This window comes from Suncus etruscus, chromosome 1, assembly GCF_024139225.1.
Source record: "Suncus etruscus isolate mSunEtr1 chromosome 1, mSunEtr1.pri.cur, whole genome shotgun sequence".
NCBI lineage: Eukaryota > Metazoa > Chordata > Mammalia > Eulipotyphla > Soricidae > Suncus > Suncus etruscus.
Genome location: NC_064848.1, coordinates 47,728,989 through 47,750,628, shown reverse-complemented (window position 1 = coordinate 47,750,628; position 21,640 = coordinate 47,728,989). Strand labels below are relative to the sequence as shown.

Sequence of the window (21,640 nt, the reverse complement as noted above, 5' to 3'; positions counted from 1 at the left end):
TCTAAGTGCAGAATCAGGAAAAACCCTTGAGTATTGCCAGATGTGCCCAAAATAAAATAAATAGGGTCCAGAACAATAGCACAAAAGGTATGGCATTTGCCTTGCACATGACCAACCCAGGTTTGATCCTCAGCATCCCATATGGTCCCTGAAGCCTACCAGGAATGATTTCTGAGTGCAGAGCCAGGAGTAAAGCCTGAGCATTGCTCGATATGGCCCTAAAACAAACAAACAAAAAATTCCCTTAACACTGCACAAATAAATAAACACATTTATAGACCAAGTAAGTTTTATCAATCCTCAAGGCATTAACCTTCCATCCAATTTGGAACATACAAGCTGCCCCCCAAAAGAGTCGCTATTTTCTTCTTTCACAAAGTGCAGCTTGATATTCACTAGACCAAACCCTTTCACAAATAAGATTCTTAACATTTGATGTGTGTGCATGTCAGTTACTGTCTGGCACATCAGAACGATGCACAAATTCTGGAACAAGAAGTAACATCTCATGAATTCGCAGCTATTTCCTCACTTCAGATGAGAGAAGATGGATCTTAAAAAGATTTCCATCACATAAATATGCAAACGAAAAATTAAAAGCAAAAGCACATGATAAAATTTCAGAAGAAAATGGCATATTCAAAGCAAATAAGAAAAATGTATCTAAAACTTTACAGATTATAAAAATTTAATTTAGCTGCACACTCTTACAAATATAATATCAGTCAAATATTGGTTCTCTGTCCCACTTCCTCTACAGTCAATATAAAAGGATGTTTAAAAAAACTTAAATAGAAATCTGTTATAGAAAATTAGAGCTGCAAACTAATTAAAATAAATATTCAAAACCAGGGCCCGGAGAGATAGCACAGCGGCGTTTGCCTTGCAAGCAGCCTGTCCAGGACCAAAGGTGGTTGGTTCGAATCCTGGTGTCCCATATGGTCCCCCGTGCCTGCCAGGAGCTATTTCTGAGCAGACAGCCAGGAGTAACCCCTGGGTGTGGCCCAAAAACCAAAAATAAATAAATATATAAATAAATAAATAAATAAATATTCAAAACCAAACAAATGGAAGAGGAGGAAAAAGAAAAATAAGCCTAGAAAATCTTAGTAGAGTTATTTGTGGGGAAAGAAATAATCAGCAGGTAAACACGGTACAGGGTAAAACACTTGCCTTGTATTTGGCATACCCCAGTTAGAATCCCCAGCAACCCATAGGGTCCACTAAACCCTACCAGGAGTGATCCCTGAGCACAAAAGAAGCCCTGAACATGGCTAGGTGTGACCCAAAAATAAATAAATATATAAATAAATAAATAAATAAATAAATAAATAAATAAATAAATAAATGTTAAAAAATTAATTGTTTCTCAGGATTTAGAATCACTCTATTTCATGTAAAATGTATTAATATTGGGGGGGTGTAAATTGCAGTCGAACAATACGCCTATCTAAAAGCAATCCTTGCTGCAACAATTTGTTTACAGTACTCAACAGTACCAGCACCTTAAAAATCACCTAGAACACTGTGAACATACATCAATGTCTGAAGCTGAACTTTCATTCATTTTGGGGAGAGCTCAGGAATCTATATATTTACAAGTTACAAGAAGGATTTATGAAGTGTAACCAAAGTTAAAGCTCATGGCCTAGAGTTTTATGCTTTGCATTTGCTATTCATTTAGTCACAGCAGTTAAAGGTACTATGTGCTTATCTTCTAGTTATCCCAACCCCAAAAGACAACATGAGTTGAGACCTCTTTATAATATCCCCACTTAACCTTGTTAAAACCACAAAACCAAAGGGTCCAGTTAAAAAAGATGAACTTTAGTATGGTCAGTAGATCACCCTCATATCCAAATCTACTGTTAAAACGTAAGTTATATTTATATATGTGTATATATAACATATATATACATATAAATCAAGCCATGTTATAGACATTCACAGTTCTGAGGATGAACATGTTATGCACTAACTCTACTGTGAAAATAAATCAGTACAGGTTTCTAAAAGAATGCTCTAGATTATTTTTTCCTTCTGCTCCTATATCCACCATCTGACCTTATAAAACACACACTTGTTAGGTACTATTTAATCCTTACAGAGAAATAAGATTTAAATCTCTTACATTTTTCTCTGTCATTTCTTTACCTAGTTTCTGTCTACTAGTGGACATAATAAGATGAATTTGGTGCCATGGTGCTAAAAACAGACTTTTTACCTCCTAATAGTCAAGGTATATTGAAAATATATTGCAAGAAAGCAAGGGAGTTTATTCCAGCATGCTGGAGTCCATCTCTCTCAGGTGTGACCAAGGTATGTTATTAACCCACTCAAGAGTCTGTCTAGTCCAGTGGTCGGCACCCTTTTTTTTCAAATGAGCCAAATCTCGCCAAAATCACGATTGAAATTTATTTTGAGAGCCACTTTTTTAAAACTGAAAATACATAGGATGGTACACTGTTTTTAGTTTCAATATGTTTTTATTGAGAATATTCTGCATTCAAGTATCCACACAGAAATTGCGACTTGCCGACCACTGCCCTAGTCTAACCCAAGAAGTTAGTAATATCATTAAGCCACAATGGGTCTCAAAACAATATTACTCTACTATAATCTACAAAGAACTATATCCTTAAAACCATACAATTGGAAAAATGCACTGAATTTCATGAAAAACCTAACAAATAAATGAAAGTAAAACAGGGGGCACTTTGGCATAGGAAGTTTAAGAAATGGAAAACTCGGGGCCCGGAGAGATAGCACAGCGGTGTTTGCCTTGCAAGCAGCCGATCCAGGACCAAAGGTGGTTGGTTCGATTCCCGGTGTCCCATATGGTCCCCCGTGCCTGCCAGGAGCTGTTTCTGAGCAGACAGCCAGGAGTAACCCCTGAGCACCGCCGGGTGTGGCCCAAAAACCAAAAAAAAAAAAAAAAAAGAAATGGAAAACTCTAAGTTCAACAAAGAGAACATCTCTAGAGTTTCTTCAGGGAATTCACAGGAGTTATGAGACACAACCAACTAACATTCTGGGTCCTCACATTCCCTAAATCCCCAGCCCCAAGCTGGCATGACTTCTGGGCATGCCCATTAATTCAAAATAGATCCATTTAATATGAACACATATTCTGTTTCAATAAAATTCAAATTAATCAGCTCCTAAGACAAAAATAAGTGAAAAGCACTTACACTCCCACTATATACTAGCAGAATCTATAAATGTAGAAAACTTTTATACATTTTATGCCGAGAAAACTTACAACTGTTTGTCATGCCACTTCTATTTGAAATTAATCCTGCAACATAACCAGTGAGTGCCTCTCAGTGGATTCTAAGTTTCTCATCTCTTTTTCTTGCTTTTATACACAGTTAATCAGTGGCTTCTCCGAGGCTGGATCATATTGCTATGCACATGTGGCAGAGGCTCTAAAACAGCATGACAATTTTATGCTTGACTCAGGTAATCATGGCTCTCTGGAGGGAAATCTGCTCTTCAGGCTCACCTCTCCTCTGTTTCTACCAGCCACAATCCCCCCTGGAGGAACTTAAGGCTCTTATACACTCAATTACATACTATTGATTTATAGTGCCAAACAGTCATGCACATAAGGGCTCTTCTCCATAACCATTACTGGATTATGCCAACCCAGGTGATTGATTCTGAACTTCTTACTCGGCCACCAATCTATTGACAAACCTTTAGCCCCCAATATGATTCCAATTCCCCAAACTAGGTTCGCTATTTGCATAAAGCACTTTTGAAAATAGGACTGCTATCAAAATCCAGGATGAGAAAAATATTAAACAGGGAAAGAACATTAAAAATGACACATAACCAGTATTAAAATCATTATGATTTCTCTGCATAATACAAAGACTTTTTTATTCTCATCTCTACTTTACCAGTGTTTCTGAAACTAAAAAAAAATCTATGAGTTAGCTAGAAAACAAACTGATTCAGGTAATCTGAGACAGTGCTGAGATTCTGCTTTCTTAACCTACTCTCAGGTATTACTGATACTGTTCAGAGCTCTGCCTGAACACATATTATGTGGCAGGAATAACATAGTCAGTATAACCCAGGATCTTGCTAGGTACAAGTTTTAAATCTGCCCTAGACCTAATAAAAGACAGCTTTCATTCAACATGTCCCAGGGGTTAGCATGCACATTAAAAAGCAGATAAAATATTATCTTATATTATAGCAGAGCCCAATAACTGAGGATCTTTCAATGGACTGATTTTACAATATCACGGAATTTAATGGTTTTGCTTCGAACTTCTAGATGTGTATATTTGTCAAAGCTACTTTCAAAGTTGAAGTGTCATACCACTACCAGAGACTTCCTACTCATTCACTTGGGAAAACAATGTAAAAAGAAGTACACACACACACACACACACACACACACACGCGTGCGCGCGCGCGCGTGGCTGGAGATAGCACAGTGAGTAGAGAACTTGTCTTGACACAGACTTAATCCTCAGCATCCCAAATGATCCCCTTAACCAACCAGGAGTAAACCCTAAGCAAAGAGCCAGAAGAAAGCCTTCACCATAACTGGGTGTAATTCAAAAAGCAAAAATAAGAGAAATAATAGTAACAATAAATACAAATATCTAAGAATACATACAATTCTGATTCTGGCTATTAGATGTTTATTTTTTAGCTACACACAGCATTGCTCAAGGATCACTCTTGGTGGTCTCAGGAGATCATAGTTGGTATTGGGGATCAATCCTGAGTCAGCTGTTCAAGACAAGTCCCTGCCCACTGTACTATCTTTCATACCTCACTTATTGCTGTTTTTATTTTGTTTTGTCTTTTGGGTTTCTGGGTCACAAATGACTGTGACCAAGAATCCCCTCTGGTGAAATTCAGTGTCAGGGCTCAACCCAGAGTTGGCTACATGCAATGAAAGTGCCTTTGTCCTGTTCTAACTCTCTAGCCCCTCTACGTTTTTAAATCTGCATTTTTAATGAACAGCCAATTCTAATGAGAATTATTAATTTTAAAAAAGCAACTGAGACTAGGTGAGGAATTTCTATGAGGATAATGAAAATGTCTGAGTAAACTACAAGCATGATTACAAAATACTATGAATATACAAAATAAACCATAAATCTTCATACACTTCATGTGGTATGTGAACTATCAAGAAAATAATTCTATAAAAAATATTATAGTAAAGGGACTGAAAAGAGAGAGACAGCTCAATGAGCAGAGCACCGGAAGTCCAGGTTCTATCCTGGTACTACATGGTCCCCCAACCACTGAAGAGATCATTGAGCACTGACTGAATTGTAAGTAGTTCCTTATGAGGTATAATCATAAAATGATTAAATATAAATACATAAATACTATTTGGACCAGAGATGTGACAGAGTATTTGCCTTCAATACAGGAGACCCTGAACCATCCATGACACTGCAGGATTCCCAAAGCCAAGTCAAGAGTATCTCCCAAAGTATTATCCCACATAGCTCAAAAACAAACAAATTTTAAAATTACATTGAAAACATCAGGGCCGGAGAGATAGCACAGCGGCATTTGCCTTGCACGCAGTCGACCCAGGACCTAAGATGGTTGGTTCAAATCCCGGCATCCCATATGGTCCCCAGTACCTGCCAGGAGCTATTTCTGAGCAGATAGCCAGGGGTAACCCCTGAGCAGTGCCAGGTGTGGCCCAAAAACCAAAAAATAAAAAATAAAAAAATAAAAAAAAAGGAAAAGAAAACATCGGAAATTTTACAACTATAAAAATAAGGAAAATAATTTCTACTGAGCAGTGATAACATAAATTCATTCCCATTCTAGAATTCTGGCTCACCAGTTTGAAAAAGAAAAAAACACAGATGTTTATTGTATAACATCCAACTATCAACCATAAACAAAGGTGTTCTCCCAACTTCCTCCTTCCTTAAACCACTTCCTCTGATATGTAAAAACTCACTCCATAGGTACTTTTGTCTCACTCTGGACCTTTCCCCTCCTGGTGGATGGGTACTGGTATAATAAAGAAGAGGAAGCTTGGAGCTCAGAGATACCACCAGGAGCAGACTGGTTCCATGGCTCTCTCCTGACTGGCTTGGCTTATTATTTCTTCAATGCTACCCTGCTTCTTCAGACCTGTCAGCCTAAGGATTAAAAACATGGCGTATGGGGTGATTTCACAACTCATGAATTTTAATTTTACAGTTTACATGAATCACCTAGAAGTAGTAAATGTTGTTCTTCAGCTCCTTGGGTTCAAATGTAGTCAAGTTAATAAAGAGGAGTGCCAGAGCAATAGTAAAGTGGGTATAGTGAATATCTTACATGTGGCCAACAGGGTTGGATCCTCCAGCACCCTGAGCAAACCAGGAGTAATCCCTGAGTTCAGAGAAAGGCATAAGTCCTAAGCATGCCAGGTGTGGCCTAAAAGCTAAAAAATCTAATAAACATGAAAGCTGAAAAAATAAAATTTTTTATCTAAAAGGGTACCATTATGCTATATTTTTTAAATAATATTTATCAATTTGAAAAAGTTCACCCTATACACCCATTTCCTTTTTGTTTTTGGTTTTTTGAGCCACACCCAGCAGCGCTGAGGATCACTTCTGGCTTTTTTTGCTCAGAAATTATTCCTGGAGGTTCAGGGGACCATATGAGATGCCGTGGATTAAACCAGGTCAGCCATGTGCAAGGCAAGCCCCCTACCACTATGCTATCACTCTGGCCCATTACCTTTTTTTTTCTTTTTTTGGTTTTTGGGCCACACCCAGCAGCACTCAGGGGTCACTCCTGGCTCTACATTCAGAAATCACTCCTGGCAGGCTCGAGGTTGGGGGTGTGTGGGGGGGGACCATATGGGATGCCGGGATTTAAACCACCATCCTTCTACATGCAAGGCAAACGCTCCACCTCCATGCTATTTTTTAAATAAATAATTTTGCTTCCTCTATTTAAAATAACCTACCAAACACATTATAAATTAATTATCCATTGTCCTATATTTTCCAATGTTAAAAATGCATAAAAATAAAACATATATTAAGAACTTGCCTCATTTTGGAAAAAGAGGCTCAAGAAACTATAGAATGTCTGTCTGAAAAAAAGAGGGAGATAGCAAAAAAGATAATTATATGAGACTGTATAGATAATACCAAAAAGAAAGCACTATAAACATAATAAATAACAGGCCCCTACCAGCTATTTTTAAGGAATAGTCTCATAGCTTCAGATAGGTATGGTGGAAACTGTTCAAAAGTATAGGTGCAGTTTCTTTAAGCAATAATACCAGCAAGGAGCAGGAGCCACAGCAAAGGGGGTAGGGTATTCGCCTTGCACACAGCAAACACAAGTTCGATCCCTGGGATCCCATATGGTCCCCAAACCTGCCAGGAGTAAATTCTGAGAGCAGAACCAGGAGTAAATCCTCAGTGCTTCCAGGTAGAGCCCCCCAAAATATAATAATGACCAACAAGTACACGATTAACTTTCCCTTTTGGATCATCATAGTTAAGAAATTCATTATCGGGGCCGGAGAGATAGCATAAAGATAGGGCATTTGCCTTGCATGCAGAAGGACTGGTTCAAATCCCAACATCCCATATTATCCCCCGAGCCTGCCAGGAACGATTTCTAAGTGTAGAGCCAGGAGTAACCCCTGAGCACTGCCATGTGTGACCAAAAAACAAAACAAACAAACAAAGAAATTCATTATCATTAGCCAATGCCTTTGTTCATAGTATTATATTCTCATTCCTTGAAGCAGATACTCTAGATACATCCAAGTTGCTACAACATAAGTGGAATTTCCTAGAGAGTTCTCTGTTTACTAAGCAGGAACCCTACTCTTAAGAAATGTTATTCTCGGAATCAAACAGCTAAAGCAAGGGTTGTAACAAGCCTGTCCAGCACATGGTTATACCTGGTTCAGTTTCCAGCATTGTCTATGGTCCTCTGAGCACCACTAGGAATGACCGTGAACACAAAGTCAGGAGCAGAACTAGAGCACTGTTAGGTGTGGCCGAACCCCACCATCCCCCACCTCGTCCAATAAAAAACAATGTCTTTATGTAGATCAGAGAGTTAAATCAAGGATTGAGAGTATATATCTTACAAGGCATGGAAAAGGGTTTGATCCCTAGAATGTGATGGCATCCACACAGGAGACTGCTGTATTACTAGACCATCAGTATTGCTAGAAAAGGCCCTAAGCACAACTTAGGACCCCTTTCCTCCCCAAAAGTCTTTCAGAGCCTTCAAGGCAATGATTAAGGTCCCTTTCACAGGTATGTATGATGCCATCTATTCATAGATCCCTCATAAAAGTCCAGTATATTTAATTGTAATTGTTGCTGTGGGTAGTTATTTTCTACTACTGTATTTTCCGGCCCTAATTTTGCAGTTAAAACATAGGTTTAGGCCTAGATTCGCTGTATCAGACAGAACGTTCCTGTGCTGCAACTGTATATACCACAGTGAGCCAATCACAACAAGCAAAGGTTCAAAGGTTACACTGTAATAGATTTCCTCTCTGACTCTGGCCAATCTGAGCAGGCTTTTTACAGTGTAGATTTGGGTCCAGAACAATGTCTAATTTGCATGCATAAAAAGCCTGCTTGGATTGGCTGAGCTAGATAGGCGGTCCGAGCAGCCTTGCAGTGATTGGTCCCTTATCATAGGCACCTTTTCTGGCAATTCCCTGGTGGCGTCAGTTAAACTTCCCCACTACATGAATCAAACAACACCCCATCCTCGAACCCTAGCACTGAACCACCAACACGGTTAGCTGGGTTTTGCCAGAAGTGGCCCCAGATCTCCTGAGTACTGTTTGGGAGCCCCCAAGAAAGAGATGTGGAAACTCTGCAGCCTGATTTTTTGTTTTGTTTTGTTTTGTTTCGTTTAACAACATATTGAAACCTTTTTTGGGATATACTCGGCGTATAAGACGACCCCCGATTTTCGGTTGACTTTTTTTTTGTTTCAAAAGTCATCTTATACGCAGGAAAATATGGTAAGTATATTTATTCACTGATGCCTCAGAAAAAGAAAAATCAATGATCCTAACTATCAACCTCGACTAGTAGTAATTCCTGTATAGTTGCCCATTACTTTTATTTTTTTAAACTAAGGGTCACATAGGGGTGAGTAGAAGCAGTACAATGAGATACTCAGGAGTAACCCAAGTAACTCTCAGTGGAGTAGGTCAAGTATTGCCAGGGACAGAATTTAGGACCTAACCTATGAGTTTGTGCCATATCCCAGGCCCATATTTCATAATAATAAAATTTACCATTTTATTGAAGGATTCCATATTTAGTAATCTTTGCTCAGCTAACTCATTTTTTAAAATACTGGGTAAAGGTCTATATAAATATCCTAGAGCAAAAAAGAACACCTAAATCCTTTATAAAATCCTTCCATTTCCAAGAAAACACTATAAAATAAACTCACAATGTTAATACTAAACATACTGTCAACTCTCTCTATACTCTGAGACTCTGTACAAAGTAAACTACTTAGGAGCTTATGATTGATTATCATGTTGAATTGTATAGCTAAATTTAATGGATTATAAGTCTATGTTCATAATTCAATCAATAATTCAGATAAAAAATCATTTTTGAAAAAAGTAGAAAAGACTTACCTAATAGTATATATGTCCTGAATATTTTTCTCCCCACCTTGTCCTTCCTTAAGAGCTTGCATTTGTAATAATTTCATAATAGCTTTTATCAATCCATGTGTATTCCTGTTAATAGATAAGACTATATCAAATACCATAGACAAAAATATTCTAATCAGACACTTAAACCAATTCTTCTTTAATTAAAATTTTATTAATGCACTGATTTACAGATCACATTGACTAAAATAGAATTGAGAACCAAGAAATGTATATATACATATATAAATAATATATAAGCATTTAATCTACAATAAAGGAGTGACAGGTGAAAAAGAAACAGAAAAAAAAATCTCCAAAAATGATGGGAAACTGGATAGTCACAAGTAAAAGGGAAAACTAGACTATTATCTCATACCATATGAAATTTAATACAAAATGGAATAAAGACTTGGATATAAGAAATGAAACTGTGAAAGAAGAAATACAAATGGCCAAAAGACACATGAAAAAATGTTCCACATCACTAATTATCAGGGAGATGCAAATCAAAACAACAATCAGGTATCATCTCACACCACAGAGACTAGCACACATTACAAAGAACAAGAACAATCAGTGCTGATGCAGAGAGAAAGGAACTCTCATTCACTGCTGGTTGGAATGCCTTCTAGCCCAACCTTTATGGAAAACAATATGGAGATTCCTCAAAAAACTGGACATTGAGCTCCCATATGATCCAACTATACCACTCCTAGGGTTATACCCTAGGAACAAAAGAATGCAATACAAAAATCCCTTCCTCACACCAATATTGATTGCAGCACTATTCACAATAGCCAGCCTCTGGAAACAACCAAGATGCCCTTCAACAGATGAATGGCTAAAGAAACTGTGGTACATATACACAATGGAATATTATGCAGCCATCAGGAGAGATGAAGTCATGAAATTTTCCTCTACGTGGATGTACAAGGAATCTATTATACTGAGTGAAATAAGTCAGAGCAAGAGAGATAGACACAAAATAGTCTCATTCATCTATAGGTTTTAAGAAAAATTAAAGACATTATTGTAATAATGCCCAGAGATAATAGAGATGAGGGCCGGAAGAATCAGCTCACAATATGAAACTCACCACAAATAGTAGTGGTGCAGTTAAAAAAATAACTTCACTAACAACTATCATAATAATCTTAATGAGTGAGAGAAGTAGAATGCCTGTTTCGAATACAGGCAGGGATTGGGAAGAAGGGGAGCGGCATTGGCGGTGAGAATGTTGCACTGGTAAAGGGTGGTATTCTGTTTACTCAACTACAATCATGCTTGTAATCATGGTGCTTAAATAAAGATTTTATTTAAAAAAATAAAAAAGAAGAAAAAGAAATGAAATCATAAAAATATCGGCAAAACCTGTAATATTAGCATCAGTGATGCTTTTGGTAAATCAATTCCTATATGAGCAATTAATGCAAAATTAAATAAGACATCAAACTAAAAGGAGTCTATACAGCTAAAAAAATTAGAGCAGAGCTGAGATTAGCTTGTAAGCTCCACTGTGAGATCCCTAAAACTAAACAACAAAATGATAATACATCTTACTGAATGAGGAAAAATAGTCACTCATTGTGCATCTAAAACAGTTCTGAAAGATAACGTAAGTACAGAACTTTGGTTTTAGTTTTGGTTTGGGGCCATACCTGATAGTGCTAAGAAGTTACACCAGACTCTGCACTCAGGAATCACTACTCACTGTAGTTCTGAAATCCAGGTCAACTGTACTTAAAGAAAATACCCTACCCACTGTACTAGGACTCCAAAATCCAGAAAACTTATTTTTTATGAGAATATTATAACTTATTATTAAAAAATGTAAATCAATACTGCAATGAGTTATCCCCTCAAACGTAAAAAAGGTCATTATTAAAAAAAAAAAACAGTAGCCGAGAGGTAGCATGGAGGTGGGACGTTTGCCTTGCATGTAGAAAGACAGTGACTCTAATCCCGGGGTTCCATATGGTCCCCTGAGCCTGCCAGGAGTGATTTCTGAGCATAGAGCCAAGAGTGATCCCTGAGCACTGCCAGGTGTGACCCAAAATCCAAAAAAAATAAAATAAAAACAGAAGCAAGTGCTGACAAGAACTGGGGAGGAAAGACTCTTGTGAATGGGTATGTAAACTGGCTTAGTCTCTAGAAAACTGTACAAGAAGGTTAGATATTGGGGCTGGAGAGATAGCACTGTGGTAGGTCATTTGCCGTGCACGCAGGCAACCTGGGACAAGCCTGGGTTCGATTCCTAAAATCTCATATGGTTCCCTGAATCTACCAGGAGTGATTTCTGAGCACCACCGGTAATGGTTCAAAAAACAAAAAACAAAAAAAAAGGTTAGAAAGATGGTTTAAAGGAATGGACGAATCACATGCTTCACATATGAGAACCCTGTATTCCGTCCCCTATATTAAATGGTCCCCAGAACACTACCAGCAGAAACAACCCCTCTACTAGAAGTAGACACTAGCTAGCATCACTAAGTGTAAAGCAAAAACAAAAAAAGCAGAAATAAGAAAAAGTGTTTGGAGATGTCTCAAAATACTAAACACAGAGCTACCATGTAATCCAGAAATTTCACTCCTAGATATTCCTTCCAAGAATACAAAATCATAAATACATTAAGTGCACTCCTATGTCCACTGAAGCTTGGTATAAAATAAACAAGATATAAAAGCAATGCAAATGCCTAATGATAGATAAGCAGATAAAGAAACCATGGCATATTTACAAACAATAAAATATATATGGTATATATACAAACAATAAAATAGCTATCAGAAAAGATAAAATATTGGTGTTTGCAACAATATGGATGGTACAGGAGGACATTAAGTAAAATAAGTCCAAAGGAATATAAGGAAACAAAGCAAGAGAATAGACAAAGTCAAATCAAAACAAGTTCTTGATTCTGAAGTTATCAGAGGGAAAGCAGGGTGAGGGAATCAAAGAGGAGGAAATCTATATATTCCAGAATAGATTATAGTGGGGGGATACAGGTACTTTGGTAGTAAACGTGGCTTGGTACTATGCACTTAAGAAGTGCCAGTTCACTATCCTTCAGACTGTTGGAGGGCCAGATTATAGTAAAAACAAAAATTATGAACAAATTTCTATGCACACTGCATATATCTTATTTAGAAGTGAAGAAACAAAATGGGGATAAATACAATATGTGGCCCGCGGGCCGTAGTTTGAAGACCCCTGGCAAGGCTTATCTACCCACCCTATACCCTTTCTGAAAATACCACAGAGGTAGCAGCCAGGACCAGTATCAGTTGCCATGATTTTCTTTTGGTGCTTGATGGAGGAGCCAGGTCATCTGATGGGCTTTTTTAAAAAATATTTTTAGGGGCCGGAGAGATAGCATGGAGGTAAGGCGTTTGCCTTTCATGCAGGAGGTCATCGGTTCGAATCCCGGCGTCCCATATGGTCCCCCGTGCCTGCCCGGAGCAATTTCTGAGCATGGAGCCAGGTATAACCCCTGAGCACTGCCGGGTATGACCCAAAACCCCCCCAAAAAAAAATGTTTTTAATTTGGGGGCCAAAGTGATGGTACAAGCGGTAGGGCGTTTGCCTTGCACACGGCTGACCCAGGACTGACTGTAGTTTGATTCCCTAGTGTCCCATATGGTCCCCCAAGCCAGGAGCGATTTCTGAGCATATAGCCAGGAGTAACCCCTGAGCATCACAGGGTGTGCCCCCCAAAAAAACATTTTTTTAATTTTATAATTATTTATAATACTGTTACAATAGGGTTTCATGCATACAACATTATACTAGGCAACCTCCACCTTTCTCTCCAGCCTCAATTCCCCTCCACCTTGTTCCCCCAAACATGTTTTGTTCTGTACACCAGTTCTCAGTTTCTGTTGCACTTGGACCGTTTTTATTCCACTACTATGTTCTTTATATACCATCTATGAGGGAGATCATTCAATCCCTCTCCCTTTGACTTACTTCAATCAACTTGATACTCTCCATATCTATCCATGTAGCTTCAAGTTGTATGTTTCATTAATTTTTTTTCAGATAGGTAGTACTCTGTGCACATATGCCAGAAGAATGTCTTTAGCTAAAGCTGTTCTTGGACACTTGGGTGGTTTCCAGAATTTGGCTATTGTGAACAGTACTACAATGAACATACAAATACAGTATCTTTATCTGAATAGAGTTTTGGGGCTATTGGATAAAAACAAATAATAGAATCCTGGATCAGATGGACTCTCAATTTTTGATGTTTTGAGAAGTATTCATATTGTCTAAAAGAGTTGAGCCAGTTGATATCATCAGCAGTGGATGAGGCTCCTTTTTGCCTACAACCATGCCAACACTGGTTGTTGTTGTTGTTGTTTTCTTTTGATGTGTATCAGTCTCACTGGTATTAAGTGATATCATGAATGACACTTCAATAGCATAGTCATACATATAAGGTTTCTCTCCTATGAGGCTCATCTGGTAATCACAAGGCTCTCAAGACAGCTGAATTCATTCTTCCAAGACTGACAGTCCTGTGTGCATCCTCTCACAGAAATCAAACTAAAATTCCCTTCTGTACTTACTGATGCACTGGCCACAAATGTAGTCAATAGCCATATGTGGCTACCAAGAACTTAAAATGTAGCTCACCCAGACTAAAATGCTGATGAAGTATAAAATACATGCTGGACTTCAAAGAAGACACATAAAAAGTATTTTTAAATATATTATATGTATACATATAAGTATATATATTCATATGTATTATAGACATATATTTTAATTTGATTAAATGGTCAAATAATAATCTTATTTGTTGGGTTACATATTACTAACATTACCAGTTTCTCTTCACTTTTTAACTATGGCTACTACAAATTTTTTAATTATATGTAAGGCTCACATTTGTAGTTTACATTCTATTTCTAGCCATAGTGTTACTAGATCCACTCATATGATTTGGTTTCTATGTGGATTCTTTGGGAATTACTGAGGTTTCCCTGGAAGTATAGCATTTTCTGTAATCTTTTCAACTGCATGTTTTCTCTTTCATATGGATATTCTTTTGACCATGAAAAGTAGGCTTATGAATGGATCTTTCATGACAGAATCCATGTATGCATGACTTCTCTCCTATGTAGACGGTCCAGTGAACACATAGTCTCAACACTGCATAAAGCTTTCTTTTCCCCCAAATTATCTTCCCTGTGTGAGCTCTCTAATGGATAGCAAATTGAGATTTAGCTTTTCTAACATATCCTAACTGGTATTATATTCAATTCTACTTTACTTTGATCAGTAACATGGCCAATAAATCCCATTGTGATTCATTCAAAAGTAAAAAGCATTTTTTTTAATTAGATGAATAGTTACTGTCTAAAAGTTTGGTTCATCTAAGAAGGTCTGATCACAAAGCATCTCATTGAGCCCTTCCTGGGAACATAAGATACTACCTTGCTTTCTCCCTTTGTAACCAGCCATTCAGGTTAAGAATCTTCTCTACTAATACTGAGTTTCTAGAATTCTCTTCGACTAAGAAGGTATCTTTTTATTTTTTTATTTTGGGCCACACCTGGTGACACTCAGGGGTTACTCCTGGCTATGCACTCAGAAATCTCTCCTGGCTTGGGGAACCATCCAGGACACAAGGAAGGAGCACAAGTCCGTTTGGGGTCAGCCACATGCAAGGCAAATGCCTTACAATTGCGCCATCACTCCAGACCCCTAAGAAGGTAGCTTAACAACCACTTTTTCTCTTTTATGGGCTCACATTCAGCAGTACTCCCACTCTGTGCTTGAAAATTATACCCAGCAGTCCTAATGAGAATATGAAGTGCCAGGGATCAAATCCATGTCTGCAATATGCAAAGCATGCACTCAGCTCTATGAGCTAGCTCTCTGACCTCTTAACATCCAAATTTGATGAGTCAGGGGTGGCACATTTTGATGAGTCAGTTGTGCACCTCACTGAGCACCAGATTGTGTTCAAGGCTTACTCCTGACTCTGCACTCAGGGATCACTCCTAGATAGGCTTGGGAGACCATATCAGGTGCTGAGGATCAAACCCTGGTCAGCAGCATGCAAGGCAAGCACTCCACCTGCTGTACTATTTGGCCCAAATATATAAATCTGTACCCAGAAAAAATATTCTGTACAATTCTTTACACCATTTACATTTGCAAAATCAGAGCCATTTTCTATCTAAGAATTCAAACTTTAAGAAATGGTGTCTTCTATGGTCAAGCTCATTACCACTCATTTTCCTTGACAAAGTATTGAAGAGTCTCAGGCATGAAAATCATGAACTGTTCTAACATCTGCTCTGGGAGATGAATGTCTGGGCTCATTGAGAGAAGGTGAAGTTTAAAGAAATTCAGAACTTTAATGTCATGAGTTTCCTATGAAGTTGTGACTCACTGGGCACCAGGCTGCAGCCTTGTTTTTAATTTTTTTTATTTTATTAGGAAGGGGCACACCCAGCAGTTATCAGGGTTATCCTAGCTCTGAATTCATAAATCACTCCTTGTGGTGCTCAGGGGAGAATATGGAATGCTAAAGATGGAACCTGTCGGCCACATGCAAGGCTAATGTAGTGTAAACTTACTCACTATTCTATCTTTCCGGCCCCAGTCCTGATTTTTTAAAGTTCCTCAAGATAATACAAATCTCTATGACTCTGACTCAGGCCTGTGCCAAACTGTCATATAGGACTATAGACATCTCAGGTCCATAGCTATTCTGAACAGATAAATTTCCATCATCACTAAATGAGTAAGAAGTTCCAGATTATAGTGACTTTATTCAATCCTATCAGAGGACATCTATTCTTTGCCTTAAGAGAGGGTCATCGTATGTTCAGAAACCTCCTTGTCCTCTGGTCTTAACTGTTTACAGAGCTGGAAATGAGCTCTAAAGTCTGACTCAAATTAAAATAATTTGATTTATTTAGCTGAACAGAGTCCAGGTCTCAGTAATCGTTTGACTATTCTCTAGATCTAATGATCAGTATAGATTAAATTTCTGACTTGGATTCTTCCTTTTACCTATATGAAACTACATTGATTTAACTGCCATATTTACATTTAGTTTAGGAAAATGTATAGAGCCCAGCATATAAATATCAGTTTGTTATTCTGTAAATTACATTAATCTCATCTTATCTGTGTATCCGGAGTTTATTTTGTGAATAACTGGTTTCACATAGGTGAGTATAACTGTATGATTTTTGAAAGATAATGACATATGTAACTCAAATCCCATATAATTCATATGAATGTTTTTAATTACTTAAACATTTCAAATGGGTTAAAAGGAGTGGCTTCAAATTATTCTTATTTTAAACACAGCTTGCTTGGAAACGTTAGCCAAGAGTTCTAAGTTCACACTAAGGAAATTCAAAATCTTCATCTATACAATCTAGAATCAAGAAAACAAACCTAACTTCTTGTTTCAGTTAATAAATAATCAAAAATATGTTAATTAGTACTTTTTCATGTTTGTTTTAAAAAACTGTGATATAGGGGCTAGAGCGATAGCACAGTGGTTGGGCGTTTGCCTTGCATGCAGCTGACCCAGGATGGGCCTGGGTTCAATCCCTGGCATCCCAGAAGGTCCCTCAAACCAGGAGCGATTTCTGAGCATATAGCCAGGAGTAACCCCTGAGCATCACCGGGTGTTGCCCAAAATCAAAAACAAATAAACAAAAAAACCTGTGATAAACTTTTTTTTTTTATTGTGACCAATGTGAATTACAAATCTTTCAGTTATATTTAGGGTTCAAAGTGACAGTGAATTGATAAACTAACATTTCTAACCATATCAAATATATCATTTTCCCATTTTATAATGAGACTATATATAAACATATGTATCAGAATAAATACTGACCCCAAAATATGCCTAAAACTAAATACAATCCCACCCTCGTTCCTGTTTTCCATCACTGCTCTTTGCTTTTTCCAACCCATTGTTATTAGGATATGAAATCTAGTAGACAAAAATAATTAAATCCTATCCAATTCTGTATGATCGCAGAAAGAAGTTAAATAGTGCAGATAGTGAAATTGTACTTAAATAGTACTGAAGAAAATAAATAATCTCAGATAAACAAATATCAAAGAACTAATTTCACTGGGCTTAAGTATTTAATTTGAAAAAACTCAACTGCTAAATAAGATATCTAGAAAACTTAAATGCTGATATTTCTCAAATTCAAAAATAAAATATAAACCTCCCTTCCTTAAAAAAATAAGGAAGTAATATATAAGTACATGATGGTTATAAACTTTGTGATTATAAATCACTGAGTTGGGGGCTGGAGAGAGATAGTACAGCAAGTAAGACACTTACCTAGCAGGCCACTGTCACTGATTTGCCTTTTTGTTGCCTTTTTGTTACTATGCTGCTAGGACCCAATGGCACTGGAGGCCATCAGAGCCACATCTGCTGATGATAGAAGCTCAGGAGGCTTGTGATACTGTGTGTAAAACTTGGGCCCTTTGCCTACAAGCCATGTTTTAAAACACTTAACAATATACTGCTTATAAATACTTTCTTTAGCAGGTCTAGAATAGGACTCCCATTTTACTGCAATTAGCTGCTCCCTAAATCCACATGCCTGGATCTAATTCCAGATCACCCTATCTTTTTCTATAGCTCAAAAAGAGCCAAGGAGGACCTTTTTGAAGGATCCTCTGAGACTGACTTTCAGCCCAGAGTCTTTCCAACACAGCCACTTCGTTGTATTCACCAAAATTCAATATGAAAGGAACCTAAACCACCTGAATACAGATGATTAAATCTGAAATCCTAGCTAGTATAGAAGAATTTAAATAAAAAATTATTTAACACAGGGGCTGGCGAGGTGGCGCTAGAGGTAAGGTGTCTGCCTTGCAAGCACTAGCCAAGGAAGGACCTCAGTTCGATCCCCTGGCATCCCATATGGTCCTCCCACGCCAGGGGCAATTTCTGAGCCAAGAGTAACCCCTGAGCATCAAATGGGTGTGGCCCGAAAAAGCAAAAAAAAAAAAAATTATTTAACACAACAGTGTCTGGGTTCTTTCATTTTCTTTTGGTCTTGTTATTTGGGGATTGTACCGAATGGTGTCTGAGGTCACTGCTCACAGTGCTAAAAGGACTACGCAATGCCTGTGATAAAACCAAGGGCTCCTGTTGAATTAAATAAATAACGATGGGGCTGGATGGCGATGGATGGAGGCCTTTGTGCTTAGGCCCCAGCCACGTGGCTTCATCCCCATCCAGCTGGCGAGTTTCAGGCCCAGGTAATTGGCGTAATCAAGACTCACTCACATGCAGGCTTCAGGAAGCATTAACTTTATTCATGCCCTATTCACCACATGTGTGTGGCCTATCTCATAACCTTTTAAGCACTAGTTATTCTTGGCCCTGCATCTAAACTCCTTTCAGCCATCTTCCTCAGAGCGCCCAGCAGCGCAGAAAGGGCCAAGAGCCAAAAGGCCGAATTCCCTTGGTTCCAAGCCTTATCTACCTTTTCCCAGACCCCTCCCAGGAATGGGAGGGGCTCGCAGGTAAAGTTACACCTACTATCCGGTTCCCAAGACCCCTCCCAGAAAAGGGTGGGTCTAGGGTTTTAAATAGGTACACCCACAGGCTCCAATGTACAAAGCAGGTGCTTAAGCCTTTTGAACCATTTCTCTGATTCTGGTCCCACCAGGATGTCTTTTATTTAGAGCCTGTCAGTCACAGTTTAGCAAAGACACAGGCACATTTAATTTGAGAGAATAGATTTCTTAGGAACATTTTTCAAGAAACTGGAATTATGGGGCCGAGCGGTGGCGCTAGAGGTAAGGTGCCTGCCTTACCTGCGCTAGCGTTGGACGGACCGCGGTTCGATCCCCCGGCATCCCATATGGTCCCCCAAGCCAGGAGCAACTTCTGAGCTCATAGCCAGGAGTAACCCCTGAGCTTCACCGGGTGTGGCCCAAAAACCAAAAAAAAAGAAAAAGAAAAAAAGAAACTGGAATTGATGAGCAGATTGTCTGAGTTTAAAGAACAGAGGGATCCAGAATTATTTAAGAATTCAAAGGAAAGACGTTAATTGAGGTGGAAAAAAATCTATTTAGACGTTATGACTTACTTATTAATAGTATAATGTGTTCAATAGATATCATCACCCCAAAACACAATATATTTCCTATTGGATATTTCTAGTTTTCAATATGTTCCAAATCAAACTCATACTCTTCTGGCACACCTGGATTCTTTTTTTTTTAATATGGAATGCTTCACGAATTTGCATGTCATCCTTGCACAGGGGCCATGCTAATCTTCTCTGTATCATTCCAATTTTAGTATATGTGCTGCCGAAGCAAGCACCACACCTGGATTCTAATGTTCTTGCTTTTCTGGTCTGTGACAAACCTCTTTCAGTCATCTTCATATATTCAATCTATCTTAAATACTTCACCACCAAAATACCTATATACATTATAATATAATATATTATATGTTATATATTATTTACATATATTATGTAATATAAGTATATATCTTTCCTTTATGTTCAATGTAACATCAATTCAACCTGAACAAAATCAAAAATCACCTCAACTGACCTCCTTGTATCATCTTTATTTTGGCTTTTCTTTTTGTTTTTTTGTTTTTTCGTTTTTTCGGACCATATCCGTTTGATGCTCAGGGATTACTCCTGGCTAAGCGCTCAGAAATTGCCCCTGGCTTGGGGGGACCATATAGGACACCGGGGGATCGAACCACGGTCCTTCCTTGGCTAGCGCTTGCAAGGCAGACACCTTACCTCTAGCGCCACCTCACCGGCCCCTATTTTGGCTTTCTTAAAATATTTAATATCTATTTCAATAGATTCCATCCACACTCAAGATAAAGATCTAAATATTTTTGAAGATTAGTCATTACTATTTAGTCCCTATCTTTCTTTCCTGCTTCATCGTAAAACATTCTGCCTTTGCTTAGCAATTTTTGAAGCCTTCCAACTAGCCTTCGGCCTTCCAACTACTCACACCACAAGAACCAAGTATATGCTATTTCCTTTAACAGGTGTTACCCTTTCTCTGTCTATATAAGCTCTGTTCTTTCCTTGATTTCATCTCCTGAAAGCATTTTCTTTACATCCATGATAAGGTCACTTCCCCAAATTAAAGGTATTCTATACACAATGTATTGTACCTAAATGTAGCTAAATATATAATTATGCAACTCCATGATTATGGAAATCTCTCTTCTAAACAAAAGGAAGAATCACAGGTGCAATAACTATGCTTTCCTTCCCACTGTATCACAGCAACTAGCACAAAAATACAAGAGGTTATCTAAAAATACAGTTAGGTAGCAGATGAATAAATAGGTACAAGTCAGTAAAGTTCTGTTTTGCTTGGCTCAGAGGTGATCTCTGAAAGTGTTTCTGTTCTAAAATCATATTGTTTTACACATACGTATGGAAATTGAACTAGCTGATATGTTATTAAAATGTATTTAGTTTATTATGAAGAAAAGGGTATACAAATGGAATTACTGATTGAGGTAATAAAATGTTGCAAAGACTACAGTTGGCAAATGAGGAAATTGTAAATACTGAAAACAAAAAATTAGTAGCTTTTCTATTATGAAGCAATTAAATAACCCTGTTGGGGGAAGGGAGACAATAGTTTTTGTTAGACTTCTTTTTCTTTTTCTTTTTTTTTCTTTTTGGGCTACACCCATTTGGTGCTCAGGGGTTACTCCTGGCTAAGTGCTCAGAAATTGCCCCTGGCTTGGGGGGACCATCTGGGACACCGGGGGATCAAACCACGGTCCTTCCTTGGCTAATGCTTGTAAGGCAGACACCTTACCTCTAGCGCCACCTCGCCGGCCCCAGACTTATTTTTCTTAATACATCTTAATCCATGCACTTAAAATAATAAGAACAACTTAAGACTCCTGATACAATAAATAAAGTAACAGGTAAATATTCAGCAAATATGTAGAGAGATTTAACCAC

General features: G+C 38.0%; 1 protein-coding gene and 1 non-coding gene across 2 annotated transcripts in view; both read right to left on the bottom strand.

Moving 5' to 3' along the window:
- Nucleotides 1-21,640, bottom strand: part of FOCAD (focadhesin) — a 326,609-nt gene that overhangs the window by 281,466 nt on the left and 23,503 nt on the right. The window contains 1 exon segment of the mRNA XM_049769400.1: nucleotides 9,638-9,742. Within this exon segment, the coding sequence (XP_049625357.1) occupies nucleotides 9,638-9,742 (105 nt within the window).
- LOC126025701 (U6 spliceosomal RNA) lies at nucleotides 19,895-20,001 on the bottom strand. The gene has a single exon (XR_007501506.1). It is a non-coding gene; the product is annotated as a U6 spliceosomal RNA (small nuclear RNA).